This window comes from Eptesicus fuscus, chromosome 15, assembly GCF_027574615.1.
Source record: "Eptesicus fuscus isolate TK198812 chromosome 15, DD_ASM_mEF_20220401, whole genome shotgun sequence".
NCBI lineage: Eukaryota > Metazoa > Chordata > Mammalia > Chiroptera > Vespertilionidae > Eptesicus > Eptesicus fuscus.
Genome location: NC_072487.1, coordinates 20547670 through 20565536, shown reverse-complemented (window position 1 = coordinate 20565536; position 17867 = coordinate 20547670). Strand labels below are relative to the sequence as shown.

The window sequence follows — 17867 nt, the reverse complement described above, 5'->3', positions numbered from 1 at the left end:
GTTCATTTTTTCTGTTCTTTTTACTGCAAAATTCGTCTGAAGAGTAGTTTTTACTATTCAATTTTTTTTCCTTTCTCTCTTGAACTCATTATAGTAGGCTTTCATACCAACCATTCTCCTAAACAGCTCTTGTCAAAGTCAACAGTGACCTCAATATTGCTAAATCCAGCTGTCAGTTCTCACTTTATCTTCTTAAATATGTTTGTAGGATTTGGCACAATTGATTCCTTTTTTCTAAAAATATTTATTCACTTTGTTTATCTCTTGATTCTCCTCTTATACGATTGCTTATCCATTTTAGTATCATTTGCTGTTGTTTTTTTTTTTTTTTCATCTTACTAGCTTATTAATGTTGGAGTGCCACAGAATTCAATTCTCAGACTTTTCTATCCAAAATCACTTACCTAGCTGATCCCATCTAATTGTGGTCTTAAATGTATTTGGGTAACTCTTAAAGTTTTATATTTAGCCTTGACTTCTTGACTGATTCAAGACTTGTTTATCCAACTACTCATGGATGTTGATTAGGCATCTCAAATGTAACAAGTCCAAATCCCAAATTTTAATGTCCCTTACTCTCATCTCTTATCTCAGATAATATCTACTTTATTCTTTCAGTTTCTCAGATAAAAGCTTTGGAAACATTCTTTTTTTGTTTGTTTCTTTGTTTTAATTTAATAAATCTTTATTGTTCAGATTATTACAATTGTTCCTCTTTTTTCCCCCCATAGCTCCCCTCCACCAGGTTCCTACCCCCCCTCCCCTTATCCCCCTTAACGTCCTCCTCCATAGGTGTATGCTTTTTGTTCAGTCTCTTCCCGCACCCCCACTCCGCTTTTCCCCCAAGAATTGTCAGTCCACTCCCTTTCTATGCCCCTGATTCTATTATATTCACCAGTTAATACTGTTCATCAGATTTTTTATTCCCTTAGTTTTTAGATTCACTTGTTGATAGTTATGTATTTGTTGTTCATAATTTTTATCTTTATCTTCTTCTTCCTCTTCTTAAAGAATACCTTTCAGCATTTCATATAATTCTGGTTTGGTGGTGATGAACTCCTTTAGTTTTTTCTTATTTGTGAAGCTCTTTATCTGGCCTTTAATTCTGAATGATAGCTTTGCTGGGTAGAGTAATCTTGGTTGTAGGTTCTTGCTATTCATCACTTTGAATATTTCTTGCCATTCCCGTCTGGCCTGCATAGTTTCTGTTGAGAAATCAGCTGACAATCGTATGGGTGCTCCTTTGTAGGTGATTAACTGTTTTTCTCTTGCTGCTTTTAATATTCTCTCTTTGTCTTTTGCTCTTGGCATTTTAATTATGATGTGTCTTGGTGTGGTCCTCTTTGGATTCCTATTGTTTGGGGTTCTGTGTGCTTCCTGGACTTGTAAGTCTATTTCTTTCACCAGGTGGGGGAAGTTTTCTGTCACTATTTCTTCAAATAGGTTTTCAGTATCTTGCTCTCTCTCTTCTTCTGGGACCCCCATAATTCTTATGTTGGTACGCTTGAAGTTGTCCCAGAGGCTTCTTACACTATCTTCAACTTTTTGTATTCTTTTTGCTTTTTGGTTTTCCAGAGGAGTGTTTTTTGCTTCTTGGTATTCCAAATCTTTGACTTGATTCTTGCGATCCTCTAGTCTGCTTTTAGGTCTCTGTATAATATTTTTTATTTCAATCAGTGTATGCTTAATTTCTAGTTGATCCCTTTTCATATCCTCGAGGGTCTCATTTAATTTATCGGCCTTTTCTAGGAAATTCTTGAAAAACCTTATAATCGTGGTTTTGAACTCTATATCCAGTCATTTGCTTTCCTCCATTTCCTTCAATTGTGGCCTGCCTCTTTGTCTCCACATTTTAGCTGCTTCCCTGAGTTGATGGAGTTGCTTTGTGTGTTAGGTGTCCTAGCAGGGCCCAGTAGCTCAGTCACCCCAGTTACCTGTGGTGGACCCTCTTGGTGCACCCCTTTGTGGGCTGTATGTGCAGTCTTGTTGTAGCTGAACCTTGCTTGTTGTTGGTATCACTGGGGGGAGTTGATCTCCAAGCCAATTGGCTGCGAGGATCAGTAGTGTCTCCGCTGGGAGGGCTTCTGTGCTCAGCTTGGATGGGGCAGAGTCTCAGGGTGACACAGACAAGCTTTGGTTTCCCATCAGCCCCGCCCTAAGAGGGCCCTGTTCTCCGTGTCCCGCAACAATGACTGTGCGCACCTCTGAGAGAAGGCTGCTCTCGAGTTTCGCCCGCTGCCAGACAGTCCAGTTTCTCCCTGACTGGAGCTGGATTTCAGTGCAATAGGGAGGTTTTGTTTTCCTCCTGAACGAGAAAGCTAGCAGCGTGTTTGATGCCCGCCCTCTCTGCACGCCGCGAGTAAGCCAGCTGCATATTCAGCCACCCGCCCTTTCCACGCTCACGGATCTCTGCACCTCCCCAGCTTCTGGGGCTCAGCTCCTTTTCTCTTTTTTTTTCTAGCTGTAGAGCTTCCACTCAGCCAGCTTTCTGTTGGTTCTGGACGATGTCCGCTCCTTTTTCCAGTTGTAGTTTTAAAATTGTTGTGGTAGGCAACAATGAGGTGTTTACCTTATGCCGCCATCTTGGTTTTTCCCTGGAAATATTCTTGATTTCTCTCTTGTACATCTTATATCTAATGTATCAAGAAAACCTGTTAGCTCTACCTTCAAAATATCAAGAATTTTATTACTTCTCAATATTACTATACCCACCTATCTTGTCCAATTCATCTTTATATCTCACCTGAGGTATTACAGTTGCTTTCTAACTGGTCTCTGTGTTTCTACCCTTGACTTCTAGAGCATGTTCTCAACCCAAGAGCCAGTATGGTATTCATAAAATTATAATTTGTATTGTGTTATTTATCTGCTTAACCTTTTGCACTCGGATGTCGAGTGTGACTCGACATGGTTAGCATCGGTAGCAGGAATCGAGAAAAAAGCAAGCAAGTGCAAAGGGTTAAAACTTACACTCTATCTTATCATTATACTGAGAGCCAGATCCAATGTTCATAAGGCTAGAAAACTGTGTATTACTTTATTCCCTATGATCTTTCTGTCCTCTGCTACCATTCTTCCCTTGTTTATACAAGGGAAGATACATTTAATTTTTGCTATTATTTGAATACTAGAGGCCTGATACATGAAATTTGTGCAAGGGGCTCGGCCCTCGCAGCCACAGCGGCTTGCCTCAGCCCTCATAGCCCTGGCTTCATCCGGAAGGTCATCTGGAAGGTCATTCGGCTCTCCTGTCTAATTAGTATATTATGCTTTTATTATTATACATATCAATTATGTTCTTGCCTACTTGCTTCTGGTCCTATGGCCTGGAAAACTTTCAGAGCTTTCTTCAGAGCTTTCTTCAGAGCTCTATGACTCTCACTGTCTTCCTTTAGGTCTCTGCTCAATCATCTGTTAATTATCCTGTAAATATAGCAACTTTCCATTTACTCTCCAGTTCTTCAAGACTAGATATCCTGGAGAGGTGTAGAGGATCTACCGAAAACATAGTCACAAACCCAAACAGACAACCAAAATGAAGAGACAAAGAAATAACCCTTAAATGAAAGAACTAGAGAATTCTCCAGAAGAAGAGATAAATGAAGCAGAGATAAGAAATTTATCTGAAACAGAGGTCAGAGTAATGATGGTAAAAATGCTCAACAGTATAAAATAAGATAAAGCAACTATGAAAAAAGAACAGTCTGAGATAATGACATAACACAAAGAACACATTGGAAGGAATACACAGGAGATTAGGGGAAGCTCAGGATTGAATCAGTGAATTAGAAGACAAGAGTTGAAAATATCACTCAAATTAGAGAACCAAAAAGGAAAAACAATTAAAAAACAGGAGGACAGCTTAAGGGATCCGTGGGACAACATGAAATGTAACAATATTAGAATAGCAGGTGTGCCAGAAGAGGCAGAAAGGGAGAAAGGAATAGAGAAGGTGTTTGAAGAAATAATGGCAGAAAACTTCCCTAACCTGGTAAAGGAAAAAGTCACACAAGTTCAGGAGGCACAGAGATCCCCAAACAAGAAGAATCCAAACAGACCCATGCCCAGATACATCATAATTAAAATACCAAAAATTAAAGACAAAGAATATTAAAGGCAGCAAGAGAAAAGAAAACTTACCTACAAAGGAGTTCCCATAAGGCTGAAACCTGATTTCTCATCAGAAACTCTACAGGCCAGAAGGGAATGGTATGAAGTACTCAAAGTAATGGAAACCAAGGATCTGAGACCAATATTACTATATCCAGCAAGGCTAGCATTCAAAAGAGATGGTCAAAGAGCTTCCCAGCCCAAAAGGCTAAAGGAGTTCATTACCACCAAGCCAGCATTACAAGAAATGCTAAAGGGATTGCTGTAAGGGATTGCTGAGAAGAATAAACAGAAAGAGAAACCTAGCCATACAGAATTAAAATGGCTATAAATAAGTACCTCTCAGTATTAACCCTAAATGTAAGTGGATTAAATGCTCCTATCAAAAGGCATAGGGTAGCTGAATGGATACAAAAACATGACCCAACTATATGCTGTCTACAAGAGACCCAACTCAAAAGAAAAGACACACACAAGATGGAAGTGGAGGGATGGAAATTTTTTTTCCATGCAAGTGGAAAAGAAAAAAAGCTGGAGAAGGAGTACTCATATCTAACAAAATAGACTTTAAAGTAAAGGTCATCACAAGAGATAACAAAGGTCACAACATAATACTAAAGGGATCAATCCAACAAGAGGATATAACCCTGGTAAACATATATTCACCCAATATAGGTGCACCTTAATAAATAAAAAAACCAAACAAATAAAAACATCTGGAGGACTTTTAACGGAAAGATTGCCAACAATAGTCATAGTAGGGGACTTTAACACCCTCTGACTTCACTGGACAGATATTCCAGAAAAAGATTAACAAGGAAACAGAGATTCTAAAGGACACACTGGATCAGTTGGAATTAATAGACATTTATAGAACATTTTACCCCAATGCAGCAGAATATACATTCTTCTCAAGTGCACATGGGTCATTCACAAAGATTGATGACAGGACACAAAACAAGTTTCTACAACTTCAAGAAGACAAATCATATTAAGCATCTTCTCAGATCACAGTGGCATTAAATTAGAAATCAAGTACCGTAAAAACACCCAAAAACATTCAAACACATGGAGGCTAAATAGCATGTTATTAAACAATGAATGGGTTATCAACAAGATAAAGAAAGAAATAAAAAAATTTCCTGGAAACAAATGAAAATGAACATAAAACAACCCCAGATCTCTGGGACACAGCAAAAGCAGTCCTGAGAGGGAAGTTCATAGCAACACAGGCATACCTAAGAAAACAAGAAAAATCAGCAATCAACTATATAACTCTACAACTAAAAGAGCTAGAAAGAGAACCACAAGAAAAGCACAAAGTAAGTAGAAGGAAGGAAATAATAAATATTAGAGCAGAAATAAATAACATAGAGACTAAACAACAATACAAAAAAATCAATGAAACCAGGAGCTGGTTCTTTGAAAGGATAAACAAAATTGATAAACCATTAGCCAGACACATCAAGACACAAAGAGAGGACCCAAATAAATAGAATCAGAAACAAAAGTGGAGAAGTAACCATGGATACCACAGAAATACAAAGGATGGTAAGAAAATACTATGATGAACAAGTATATGCCAACAAGCTGGACAATGTGAATGAAATAGACAAATTTCTAGAAAAATAAAATCTCCCAAAACGGAATCAGGAAGAATAAAAAAACATGAATAGGCCAATAACAACTGATGAAATATAAGCAGTAATCAAAAAACTCTCACCAAACAAAAGCCCAGGTCCGGGTGGCTTCGCAGGGGAGCTTTACCAAAAATTCAAAGAAGAACTTAACACCTATATTCCTCATACTATTTCAGAAAATCCAAGAGGAAGGAACACTTCCAAACTAGTTTTATGAGGCCAGCATTATCCTAATTCTAAAACCATATAAAGACACTACATAGAAAGAGAATTACAGACCAATATCCCTGATGAACATAGATGCTAAAATCCTTAACAAAATATTAGCAAATCACATCCAGCAATATATTAAAAAATAATATATCATGATCAAGTGGGATTTATTCCAGGGATGCAAGGCTGGTACAATATTTGCAAATCAATGTGATACATCACATAAACAAATTGAAAGACAAAAATCACTCATAATCATAGATGCAGAGAAACCATTCAACAAAATCCAACACCCATTTTTGATAAAAACTCTCAGCAAAGTTGGAATAGAGGGAGCATATCTCAACATGATAAAGGCCATATATAACAGACCTACAGCCAACATTGTACTCAATGGGCAAAAACTAAAACCATTTCCCCTAAGAACAGGAACAAGACAGGGATGCCCACTTTCACCACTCCTGTTCAACACAGTACTGGAAATGCTAGTCATAGCAATCAGACAAGAAGAAATAAAAGGCATTCAAATTGGAAAAGAAGAAGTAAAACCGTCATTGTTTGCAGATGACATGGTATTGTACATAGAAAACCCCAAAGATTCCATAAAAGAGCTACTAGACTTAATAAATGAACTTGGCAATGTAGCAGGATACAAAATTAACACCCAGAAAGCTATGGCTTTTTTATACACCAATAATGAACTCACAGAAAGAGAAACTAAAAAAACAATCCCATTTGCCATTGCACCAAAAAAAAAAAAAAAAAAAAAAAAAAAAAGATTCCTAGGAATAAACTTAACTAAGGAGGTAAAATACCTATACTTGGAAAACTACAGAACATTGGAAAAAGAGATCGAGGAAGACATAAACAAATGGAAGAATATACTGTGTTCATGGATTGGTAGAATCCACATCAATAAAATGTCCATATTAACCAAAGCAATCTGTAGATTCAATGCAATCCCCATTAAGATACCAACAGATTATTTCACAGACCTAGAACAAACTCAAAAAATTCATCTGGAATAAAAAGACCCCAAAATAGCTGCAGCATTACTGAGAAAGAAGAACAAAGTTGGAGGGATCACAATACCAGATATCAAGCCACAGTCCTCAGAACTGCCTGGTATTGGCACAAGAACAGACATATAGACCAATGGAACAGAACAGAGAACCCATAAATCAACCCAAGCCATTAGGCTCAATTAATATTTGACAAAGGAGGCAGAGCAGAGCATACAATGGAGACAAGACAGTCTCTTCAGTAAATGGTATTGGGAAAATTGGACAGATGCATGCAAAACAATGAAACTAGATCACCAACTTACACCATACATGAAAATAAACTCAAAAATGGATAAAGGACTTAAACACAAGACGGAAAACCATAAAAATCATAGAAGAATCCATAGGCAGCAAAATAGCAGACATATGTCCTAGCAATATCTTCACTGGTACATCTCTTAGGGCAATGGACACTAAGGAGAAAATAAACAAATGGGACTACATCAAAATAAAAAGCTTCTGCACAGGGAAAGAAACCATCAACAAAACAACAAGAAAGCCCAATGCATGGGAGAACATATTTGCCAATGTTATAACCCAGTGGTCAGCAAACTCATTAGTCAACAGAGCCAAATACCAACAGTACAATAATTGAAATTTCTTTTGAGAGCCAAATTTTTTAAACTTCTTCTAACGCCACTTCTTCAAAATAGACTCGACCAAGCCGTGGTATTTTGTGGAAGAGCCACACTCAAGAGGCCAAAGAGCCGCATGTGGCTTGTGAACCACAGTTTGCCAACCACGGTTATAACCGATAAGGATTTAATCTCCAACATTTATAGGGACCTCACACAGTTTAACAAAAGGAAGAGATTTCAATCAAAAAATGGGCAAAGGACCTAAATAGACACTTTTTGAAAGAGGATATAAGGAAGGCCGAAAGACATATGAAAACATGTTCAAAGTCACTAATCATCCAAGAAATGCAAATCAAAACAATGAGGTACCATCTCATACCTGTCTGAATAGCTATCATCAACAAATCAACAAACAAGTGCTGGCGAGGATGCGGAGAAAAAGGAACCCTCTGCACTGCTGGTGGGAATGCAGACTGCTGCAACCACTGTGGAGAACAGTATGGAGTTTCCTCAAAAAATTAAAAGTGGAACTCCCATTTTACCCAATAATCACACTTCTATGAATATATCCCCAAAAATCAGAAACACCAACCATCCTATATAATAATAGACAAATATGCAAATTGACCATACCTCCGACACACCCAGGAGCCACGCCCACAAGCCACGCCCACCATCCGATCAGAGCGAGTATGCAAATTAACCCAAACCAAGATGGCTACAGCCACAGAGAGCAAGGTTCCCTAGGTAACAGAGGAAGCCAAGCTTTATGCCAGCCGTTGCAGGCCTAAGCCTCCACTCAAGCTACAAAGTTTCAATTATAGAAGGTAAACAAATTCAAACAAATGGCAGCAGAATGGAGCTTGAGAGAGCAGGCCAGGGTTGCCGCTGGCAACAGGGGAAGCAAAGCTTTCTGCACACCCTGGCCAGGCCCACCCGCTTAAGGCAACAAAGTTTCAATTATAACCCCAACACAAATGGATTCGGGCCTCGGAGGGAGCCCCAGGCTTGGCTCTGCTCCAGGCTACAAAGTTTCAGTTGTAGAAGGAAAATAAATTCCAGATACCAGGGTCTCCACTTGCGTCCCAGTGGGCGTGGCCCACCTGCAAACCACCACAGGCCCCTCGCTCAGGCCGCCCCATGCCCCAAGGGAACCCCACCTTGATCAGGGACACCCTTCAGGGCAAACCAGCTGGCCCCCACCCCTATACCAGGCCTCTATCCTATCTAATAAAAGAGTACTATGCAGATTGATCATCACTGCAACACACAATATAGCTGCCCCCATGTGGTCAAAGATCCTGCCCCCATGTGGACACAAGATGGCCACCACAAGATGGCCAGCAGGAGAGGGCAGTTGGGAGGCACCCTGCCTGCAAGGGAGGGCAGTTGAGAGGGACCAGGCTTGCAAGGGAGGGCAGTTGAGAGGGATCAGGTCTGCAAGGAAGGGCAGTTGGAGGTGATCAACCCTGAAGGAGAGGGCAGTTAGGGGTGACCAGGCCAGCAGAGGAGGGAAGTTGGGGGCAAACAGGCTGGCATGGGAGTGATTAGGGGGTGATCAGGCTGGCAGGCAGAAGCAGTTAGGGGCAATCAGGAAGGCAGGCAGGCAAGCAGTTGGGAGCCAGCAGTCCTGGATTATGAGATGGATGTCCGACTGCCCGTTTAGGGATCGGGCCTAAACGGGCAGTCGGACATCCTTTGAGGGGTCCGAGATTGGAGAGGGTACAGGCTGGGCTGAGGGACAACCCCCCTCCGTGCACGAATTTCGGGCACCGGGCCTCTATTAAAGAATATATGCACCCCTATGTTCATACCAGCACAATTTACAATAGCTAAGATTTGGAAATAGCCTAAGTGCTCATCAGCAGATGAGTGGTACATCATCTCATCTGGTACATCTACACAATAGAATACTACACTGCTGTAAAAAAGAAGGAACTCTTATCATTTGCAATAGCATGGATGGAACTGGAGAGCATCACGCTAAGCAAAATAAGCCAGTCGGAGAAAGATAATTATCACATGATCTCACTCATTTCTGGAATATAATGAACAACATAAACTGATGAATAAAAATAGAGCCAGAGGAAAAAAGTATTTTAGAATATAATAGAAGTTATTTGCATGTTTTTAATATTTCCTACAACTTTTGTGATATACTATGTTAGTACAGTTTTGGTAATATTATTATACTTAAAATCATTTTTTTCTTGAATATTAATGTTTATTGTATGTAATATATTTAAGATAGTTTTTCTTGAAATATTATTAAATAAATAAAATAAAAATAAAAATTTAGTGTTAGTGTAAATTCTCCATTTCAGGAAGAACAAATATGCAAATGCAGGGTCAGATAAAATGATTTATTGAAAGTATGCTTGTTTGGGAAAAGATTCACAAAGCCTTTAAGTGCTGCCTCTAATTACTCAGGGTATGTGTGTAAGGACACATCTTATTATAGGGATTGTATATGTTGTCTTGTTGTTTGAATATTTGAAAGAGTTAACGTTTTACACATTTTCTGATTCCAAAAATTTTAAATCCTGTTAAAACTTTTATGTATCAAGATGTTTCCCTTTAATAATAAAAAAGTCTAGACATCCTTTTCTTTGTTACCCTAGTTTGTTGTTCTTATTATATTTACTAGTGTCTCAGTGCACAAAATTCATGCACAGGTAGAGTCCCTAGGCCTGGCCAGTGATCAGGGTTGATATGTGGAGTGACCAGTGGGGTGATTGGGGTTGCCCCACTGGCACCGGCCTTGGCTGTCAGGACACTGCTCACTCACCAGCCCCACCCCCTGCCACTGCTAGTTGCCTCACTCTCCAGGAGGCGACTGGCCAGGTGATTAGTGGGTGGCACCGCCTGGTTGCTGGCCAGCCCTGGCCCCTGATTGCCCTGCCACCACCACTGCCATTCGCCTCCCTCTGCTGGGTGACCGGCATGGCGATCTGGGGGCCCCCCTGCTGGCACTCACTTTGTCTGGCCTGGGGCCTGCAGGCTGGGGGAAGCTCCTGCGTTGATCATCTGCCCCCTGGTGGTCAGTGCATGTCATAGGGACTGGTCATTCTACTGGTTGTTCCACCATTTGGTTGATTTGCATATTATGCTTTTATTATATAGGATAGCCAGTTGGCATACTTTGTGTTCACTTATTTATCATTTGTTTCAATATGTATGAAGGCAGCTTCTTGCTTTATTTTGCTTTATATTTTATCCTACTGTTATCTATTTTTGGAACTCTTTAGATATATGTCAGAGTTTCTTAGTGAAACCCACATGTCTTAAAATTGTTTTTTTTATATTCATTGTTCTGGGTGAATTCCTCATTAATAATCTCCATTTCATTAATTGCCTTTTTGTATCTAGTTTTGAACTCAGCCCATTTAATTGTTTTTTATTTATTTTGTGATTTATATGTTTTCAAGATTTTTAGATCTACTTACTATTTTATGGTGTTTTTTTTTTTATTTTAGTCACTCTTTTATGTCTTTAAAGATCCTTACTTATTTCAAAGTCTTTTTCATTGTGTTTTGTTATTTTCATTTTGTCTAGAGATTGATTTTTTCAGATTATTGAGTCACTGTTTACTTGTATTGTGTGTGTGTGGGTGTAGTGTGTTTTCTTCATGTATTTTGGATTTTTTTTTGCTCTTATTGTTCTCTTCCTCTTCTTTCCTTACTACCCCTTCTTGTCTAATGCCTTTTTCTCTCTAGAAAATTTATTCTTGCTATTAAATTGTTACCCTCACCTCATTCTTCCATCCTGAAACAGGATTTCTATTGTAGTTTATGGCTCTTAGACAACAGTGAGAGGATTTGTTATAATTAGTACCTGAGCCAAGGGTGTTTGGGCTTAGCTCTTGATTAGGATGCTATATCTGTAAACTTTTGCCATTTTAGACTTTCTTATAAATAAGATTTAGTTTCAGGCAAGGATGGGTGAATATTTTTTCCGCCTTCTTTCAGGAATTGGGAGCCCCACCCCACTCTCTTATTTCAAACAATAAGCCTGGCTATGATTCTACATGTTGAGCAGGACAAGTATTTCTTACTATTCCCAGGAGTCAAGCTCTTTTCCACCTTAGACTGCATCATCCACATCCATAGCATTATATTTCTGTTTAGTTTATGATCTTCAGAGATGTGGCTGTTTCTCCTTATTTTTTTTTTTAATTTATTGATTTGTAAGAGAGAGGGGAAGGAGGGTTAAGAGATCCTTCTTTTTTCTTTATCCTTTTTTTGTAGCTGCATAATATTCCATTGTGTAAATGTACCATAGCTTTTTTATCCACTTATCTTCTGATGGGCCTTTGAGCTGTTTCCAGATCTTAGCTATCTATATACACTGAGTGACCAGATTAATATGATCTCTGAACGCATAATAATCTGGCCACTCAGTGTGTGTGTGTGTGTGTGTGTGTGTGTGTGTGTGTGTGTGTGTATTAGAGGCCTGGAGCATGAATTCGTGCATGGGTGGGGTCCGGCCAACCTGGTCAGAGAGAGGGGAAATGGGCAGTTGGCCGGCCTGCCTGCTGGTCAAACTCCTGGTCGAGGAGACAATTTGCATATTAGCCTTTTATTATATAGGATATACACTGAGTGGCCAGATTATTATGCGTTCAGAGATCATAATAATCTGGCCACTCAGTGTATATAAAAAGGCAGTGACCGTGACAACCAAAATGACCATTCGACCAGTCACCATGTGGTGCTAGCATAAATGCATAGACACAGGTAAAGTCTATGAGTGAACTAAGAATGAACAAGACAAATGCTTGCCTTCACGGAGCTCGCACTATAAGTAGGTTAGGTCAGGGATGAGAATTCAAAATTTCCACCAGCACAGACCTGAGGTGCTGCTTCTCAGAGCAGCTAGAGATATACCCAGTATTGGACAGTGGGTGTAACTGAAGGGCTGGTGCCGCCACGAAGGTGGGGTCATTCTGGATTTCTCAGAGGAGCCAGTGGCTGCCTAGGAGGTGGAGCTTTTGACACTGACTGGCATAGAAACCAATCAGTCAGAACCAAATCTGGGTGAACTGTGAGGAGCCAATGGCTGCTTAGGAGTTGGAGATTTTGATGCTGACTGGCATAGAAACTGACAAATCAGAACCTAATCTGGGTGAACTGCGAAGGCAGTACCTAAGGTGGGGGCTGAGGAGGGGTTATAAGGGCAACAGCTATTTGGTGTAAGGTGTAAGAAAGCTGTTCAATTTTTTAATGACTGGTTTGGTAGTATAGTGCATATGGCTGGCTATCAGTCCAGATATAGGGGTTATGTATTTTTGTCTGCCAAAACCATCTCCTCCTGCTGAAAAAGGCTTTCCCCCACCCCATTTAAGCAATCCTATCCTATATAATCTATCTAAACTAATAAAAGGGTAATATGCTAATTAGACTGGATAGACTGGCCATCTTCCAGATGTCTTACTTCCTTCCAGACAAAGCCATGGTGGTGGGGGCTGAGGCATAGGCAGTTAGGGTTGATTAAGCTAGCAGGGGAGAACAGTTAGTGGCGAGATCAGGCCAGTAGGGGGTTAGTGGTGATCAGGCTGGCAGGGGAGGGAAGTTGGGGGTGAGATCAGGCTGACAGGGGAGGACAGTTGGGGGTGACATCAGCCCGGCAGGGGAGGGCAGTTGGGGTGACCAGGCTGGCAGGGGAGGGCAGTTGGGGGCATTAGGCAGGCAGGCAGGTGAGTGGTCAGGAGCCAGTGGTCCTAAACCGGTAGTCGGACATCCTCCGAGGGATTGAAGAGGGTGCAGGCTGGGCTGAGGGACACCACCCCATGCACGAATTTCATTCACCAGGCCTCTAGTCCTATATAATAAAAGCCCAATATGCTAAGTGTCCTGTCATCTGTTCAATCAAAGCATAATATGTTAATGATATGCTATAACCACTCAACTGCTTGCTATGATGTGTACTGACCACCAGGGGGCAGTTGACCAGTCACTATGATGTACACTGACCACCAGGGGGCAGATGCTCCGACCAATAGGTTAGCTTGCTGCTGGGATCCTGCTGATCGGGACTGAACAAGACAGGCTGGACACGCCCTGAAGCCCTTCCGCAGTCCCTCCCAAGCTGGCCAACTTCCTGTGTCCTTCCCCAGCTCTGATTGTGCACCAGTGTTGTCCCTCGGCCTGGCCTGCATTCTCTTGCAATCCGGGACCCCTTGGGGGATGTCAGAGAACCAGTTTCGGCCCTATCCCGAAGGCCAGGCTGATGGACCCCACTGGTGCACGAATTAATGCACCAGGCCTCTAGTTGTAAGTAATTCTATGAACATAGGGATTATTCTTTCTGATTGGTCTTTCAGGATTCTTAGGATATATTCCCAGAAGTGGGATTGCTGGGTCAAATGGCAGTTCCATTTTTAATTTTTTGAGGAAACTCCATATTGTTTTCCACAGTGACTGTACCAGCTTGCATTCCCAATAGCAGTGAACTAGGGTTCCTTTTTCTCCAAATCATCACCAGCACTTATTATTTGTTGATTTGTTGATAATAGCCATTCTGGTGTGAGATGATACCTCATTGTTGTTGTTGTTTTTTTAAAAAGAGATGTTATTTGTTTTGTTATTTTAAATATATCTTTATTGATTTCAGAGCAGAAGGGAGAGGTAGAGAGAGATAGAAACATCAATGATGGGAGATAATCATTGATCGGCTGCCTCCTGCATGCCCCTTACTAGGGATTGAGCTCACAACCCTGGCATGTGCCCTTGACTGGAATTGAACCTGGGACCCTTCAGTCCGTAGGCAGACACTCTATCCACTGTGCTAAACTGGCTAGGGAAACCACATTGTTGTTTTAATTTGCATCTCTCTGATGACTAATGACATTAAACATATTTAAAAAAAAATGTCTTTTGGCCATTTGTATATCCACTTTGGAGAGGTGTCTATTCAAGTCCTTTGCCCAGTTTTTGAATTATATTGTATTCATAGTGTTGAGCTGTATGAGTTCTTGTATATTTTGAAAACTAACCCCTTATCAGATGTATCATTGGCAAATATGTTCTCCCATACAGTCAGTTCTCTTTACAGTGTGCTGGTGGTTTCTTTTGCTATGCAGAGCTTTTTAATTTGGTATAGTTCCAATTGTTTATTTTTCCCTGTGTTTCTCTTGGTCTAGGATGTATGATCTTTTTAAGGTATAGATTTGCTAATATTTTGTTGAGGATTTTAGAATCTTGGTTCATCAGAGATATTGGCTTGTAATATTCTTTCTTTGTAGTGTCTTTATCTGGCTTTGGAATGAGGATAATGCTGGCCTTGCAAAAAGAGCTTGGAAGTCTTCCTTGCTCTTGAATGTTTTGGATTAGTTTGAGGATAGGTGTTAGTTCTTTGAATGTTTGGTAAAACTCACCTGCTGTGGTATGTGTGGGGGTGATGACCAAGCTCAGGATTACTGATCTGCTCTTCCACCTCTCCCCCAATGCCACTTCAGACTCTCCATAGGTGATTTCAGTCTGTACCTCTTTCCCTCCACAGAAGCCTTGTGTAAGTGCCTGCAAACGAAAACCCTGTGCTTTGTTTTTTTGTTTAAAGAAACAAAACAAAACAAACAAACAAACAGTGCTGACTCTCCCTGGTAGATAGAAGCTCCACTGCCTTTCACAGCTGGATGTTATATGGGCTGCTGTTCTTGGCTCTGGTGCTATGGGCTGCTGCTTGCCTCCTGTGGGAGCTGGCCCTACCCTTCTCGGGACCTAATTCCTCCTACCTATCTTGAGGTGGTATGTGCCCTTCCTTGTCCAAAGTCTCCTCTTCAGCTAATCTTCAATTGGTAATTCAAGGTGAATGGTCCCCACTTTAGTTTTATTTCCAGTTTGTTTCTGGAAGGAGGTGCAAGGAAGATCCACCTACTCTGCTGTCATCTTTGAAATGTCCAATATTTTATTCTTAACATAATTCCCTATATAAAATGTTTGTTAAGATATATTTATATATTATTTTAAATTTGTAATACAATGGGTAATAAATATTACACATGTTTTAAATATTCTTATCATGTATCTAAATCTGGAACTAAATTATTTAATATGAAGTTGTTTTAGTTGTGAGCAGTTCTAAGTTTTGACACTTGCCATATGGTTTCTGACTGGGCTGTCAACCCCAGATAACTTAATTTTCTATATTTCAAAGTGACAACTTATTATCAGGATGTGAAATTCTAAAGGATTAGTTACCAGTTTTACTAATAAACTCTCAATGTGTGTGTGTGTGTGTGTAAATAATATATATATATATATATATTTATTATTATTATTATTATTTCTAGAGAAAAACAGAAAACTGAAGCTAAAGACAGAAAAGTTTTAGAAATTCTGCAAGTCAAGGATGCTAAAATACAAGAATTGGAACAGGTTGGTGTTACAATAGGAAATACTCTAACCACTATAATTGTTTTAGTAGATCTTTGCATAATTTTAAATTATTATTTTTTGCCATAATGTTCATTAAGAATATAAGGATCATTATGTTAAACCATTACTATTTTGAAACTATTATAGTTGGATTATTCTTTATAGTTATACTTTGCTTATAGCCTCTTATTTGTTTTCTGAATTAATAGGCTATGTTATTTATATATTAAAACTCTTAATATTGTGTTATAGTTTTATAGTAATATCTAGCAGTTATTGTTTTATTGAATTTTGCCTTTTATTTTTATCAGTTATCATTCACTTCTGAAACTTGTAAATTTTCAAATTGTTTCGTGTGTAGAAAAGATCAACAAAAACTGGGATGATTTTGATCTTTTGAAAGCTTGTATTTATGAATTAGCAAAGTCCTATCTTTTATATATAATCAGTAAATTATACTATTACATATAACTTTTTGTAATAAATATAGATAATGTACTGAGCACTTAATTATAAATATACTAGAGGTATGGTGCATCAAAATTTGTGCACTGGGGGGGTCCCTCAGCCTGTCCTGCTCCCTCTCACAGTCTGGGAGCCCTCAGGAGATGTCCTACTTATGGCTTAGGCCCTCTCCCTTCAGGGAGCGGGCCTAAGCCGCAGTCTGGCCTCCCTCTGTGGGAGGCAATCGGGCTGATCAGGGGAAGGCGCCGCCTCCATCACTCTGCTGCTGCTGCCACTGCTGGCCACAGTGGCTGCGAGGCCTAAGCCCTGGGCCTCGTAGCCGCTGTGGCTTTGTCTGGATGGACGTCCAAAAGACGTCTACGCTAATTCGCATATTACCCTTTTATTAGTATAGATGGTTACATATAATAAATATATGATCAATATATTATTACTGTGAAAATCCATGTGGTCAGTGCTTCTAGGAACATTTTCAAGGTTTAAACATCTTCAAAATAAAGGTGAAAGAAATTTGTTGTAAGAATGGCCTATATCATGATAGAATATTTAAATTCATTTTGTACCCAATTGCTCATTGTGGGTAAAATGCCTATAATTTTTTCTGAGTTAAATGGAAGTTCTTTTGGACAACTGTTTTCTTCTGACTTTGACTCTGTTTTCCTTTCTAGGCAATTAAAGAGTCATAAGAACTTTGATCTTAGGTTATTTATTGTTATAAAGTTGTTTTAGTAAATGACTAAAAGTGGAAGTTAACTTATTTTTCCATTTTCTACATCTATATAAACTCATTTTTAAAAATGGAATATAGGTTCCTATTTGGCATATAAAGTTGAAGTTTATACCTTCCGCAACATTTTATTTTCTTTATAGTAAATGTCATAATTGATGCTATAATGATGACATTTTAGAAATAGCATTTTAGTCAGTTTGTTGTTGAAAAAATCAGTTGTATTTTCCATGTGCATATCAGTGTCAGAATGCATTCTAAGATATATATTGGCATGTGTGTAGTGTATTATTTAGGCTAGGCCAGTGGTCGGCAAACTCATTAGTCAATAGAGCCAAATATCAACAGTACAACGATTGAAATTTCTTTTGAGAGCCAAATTTTTTAAACTTAAACTTCTTCTAACGCCACTTCTTCAAAATAGACTTGCCTAGGCCGTGGTATTTTGTACAAGAGCCACACTCAAGGGGCCAAAGAGCCGCATGTGGCTCACGAGCTGCTGTTTGCCGACTGCGGGGCTAGGCTAAGCTTTCTAATTGATACAACTTTATGCCTTAGAAGTGGCAAACATATTCTGTATTCATTTTATTGGGAAAGCCAGTCATATGGACACCCAAGATTCAGGAGGTGTGGGAAAATGTAGATCCAGGCTAAACAATTATTTGCTCAGTTATAACTCTACTAAGGCCCAGTAC

General features: G+C 39.6%; 1 protein-coding gene across 1 annotated transcript in view; it reads left to right on the top strand.

Annotated features, from left to right (window-relative positions):
* The window catches only part of CNTLN (centlein), a 275134-nt gene that overhangs the window by 41894 nt on the left and 215373 nt on the right, over positions 1–17867 (top strand). Inside the window, exon 3 of the mRNA XM_054727420.1 lies at positions 15896–15980. Coding sequence (XP_054583395.1) covers positions 15896–15980 — 85 coding nt within the window. The remainder of the gene's footprint in view (positions 1–15895; positions 15981–17867) is intronic.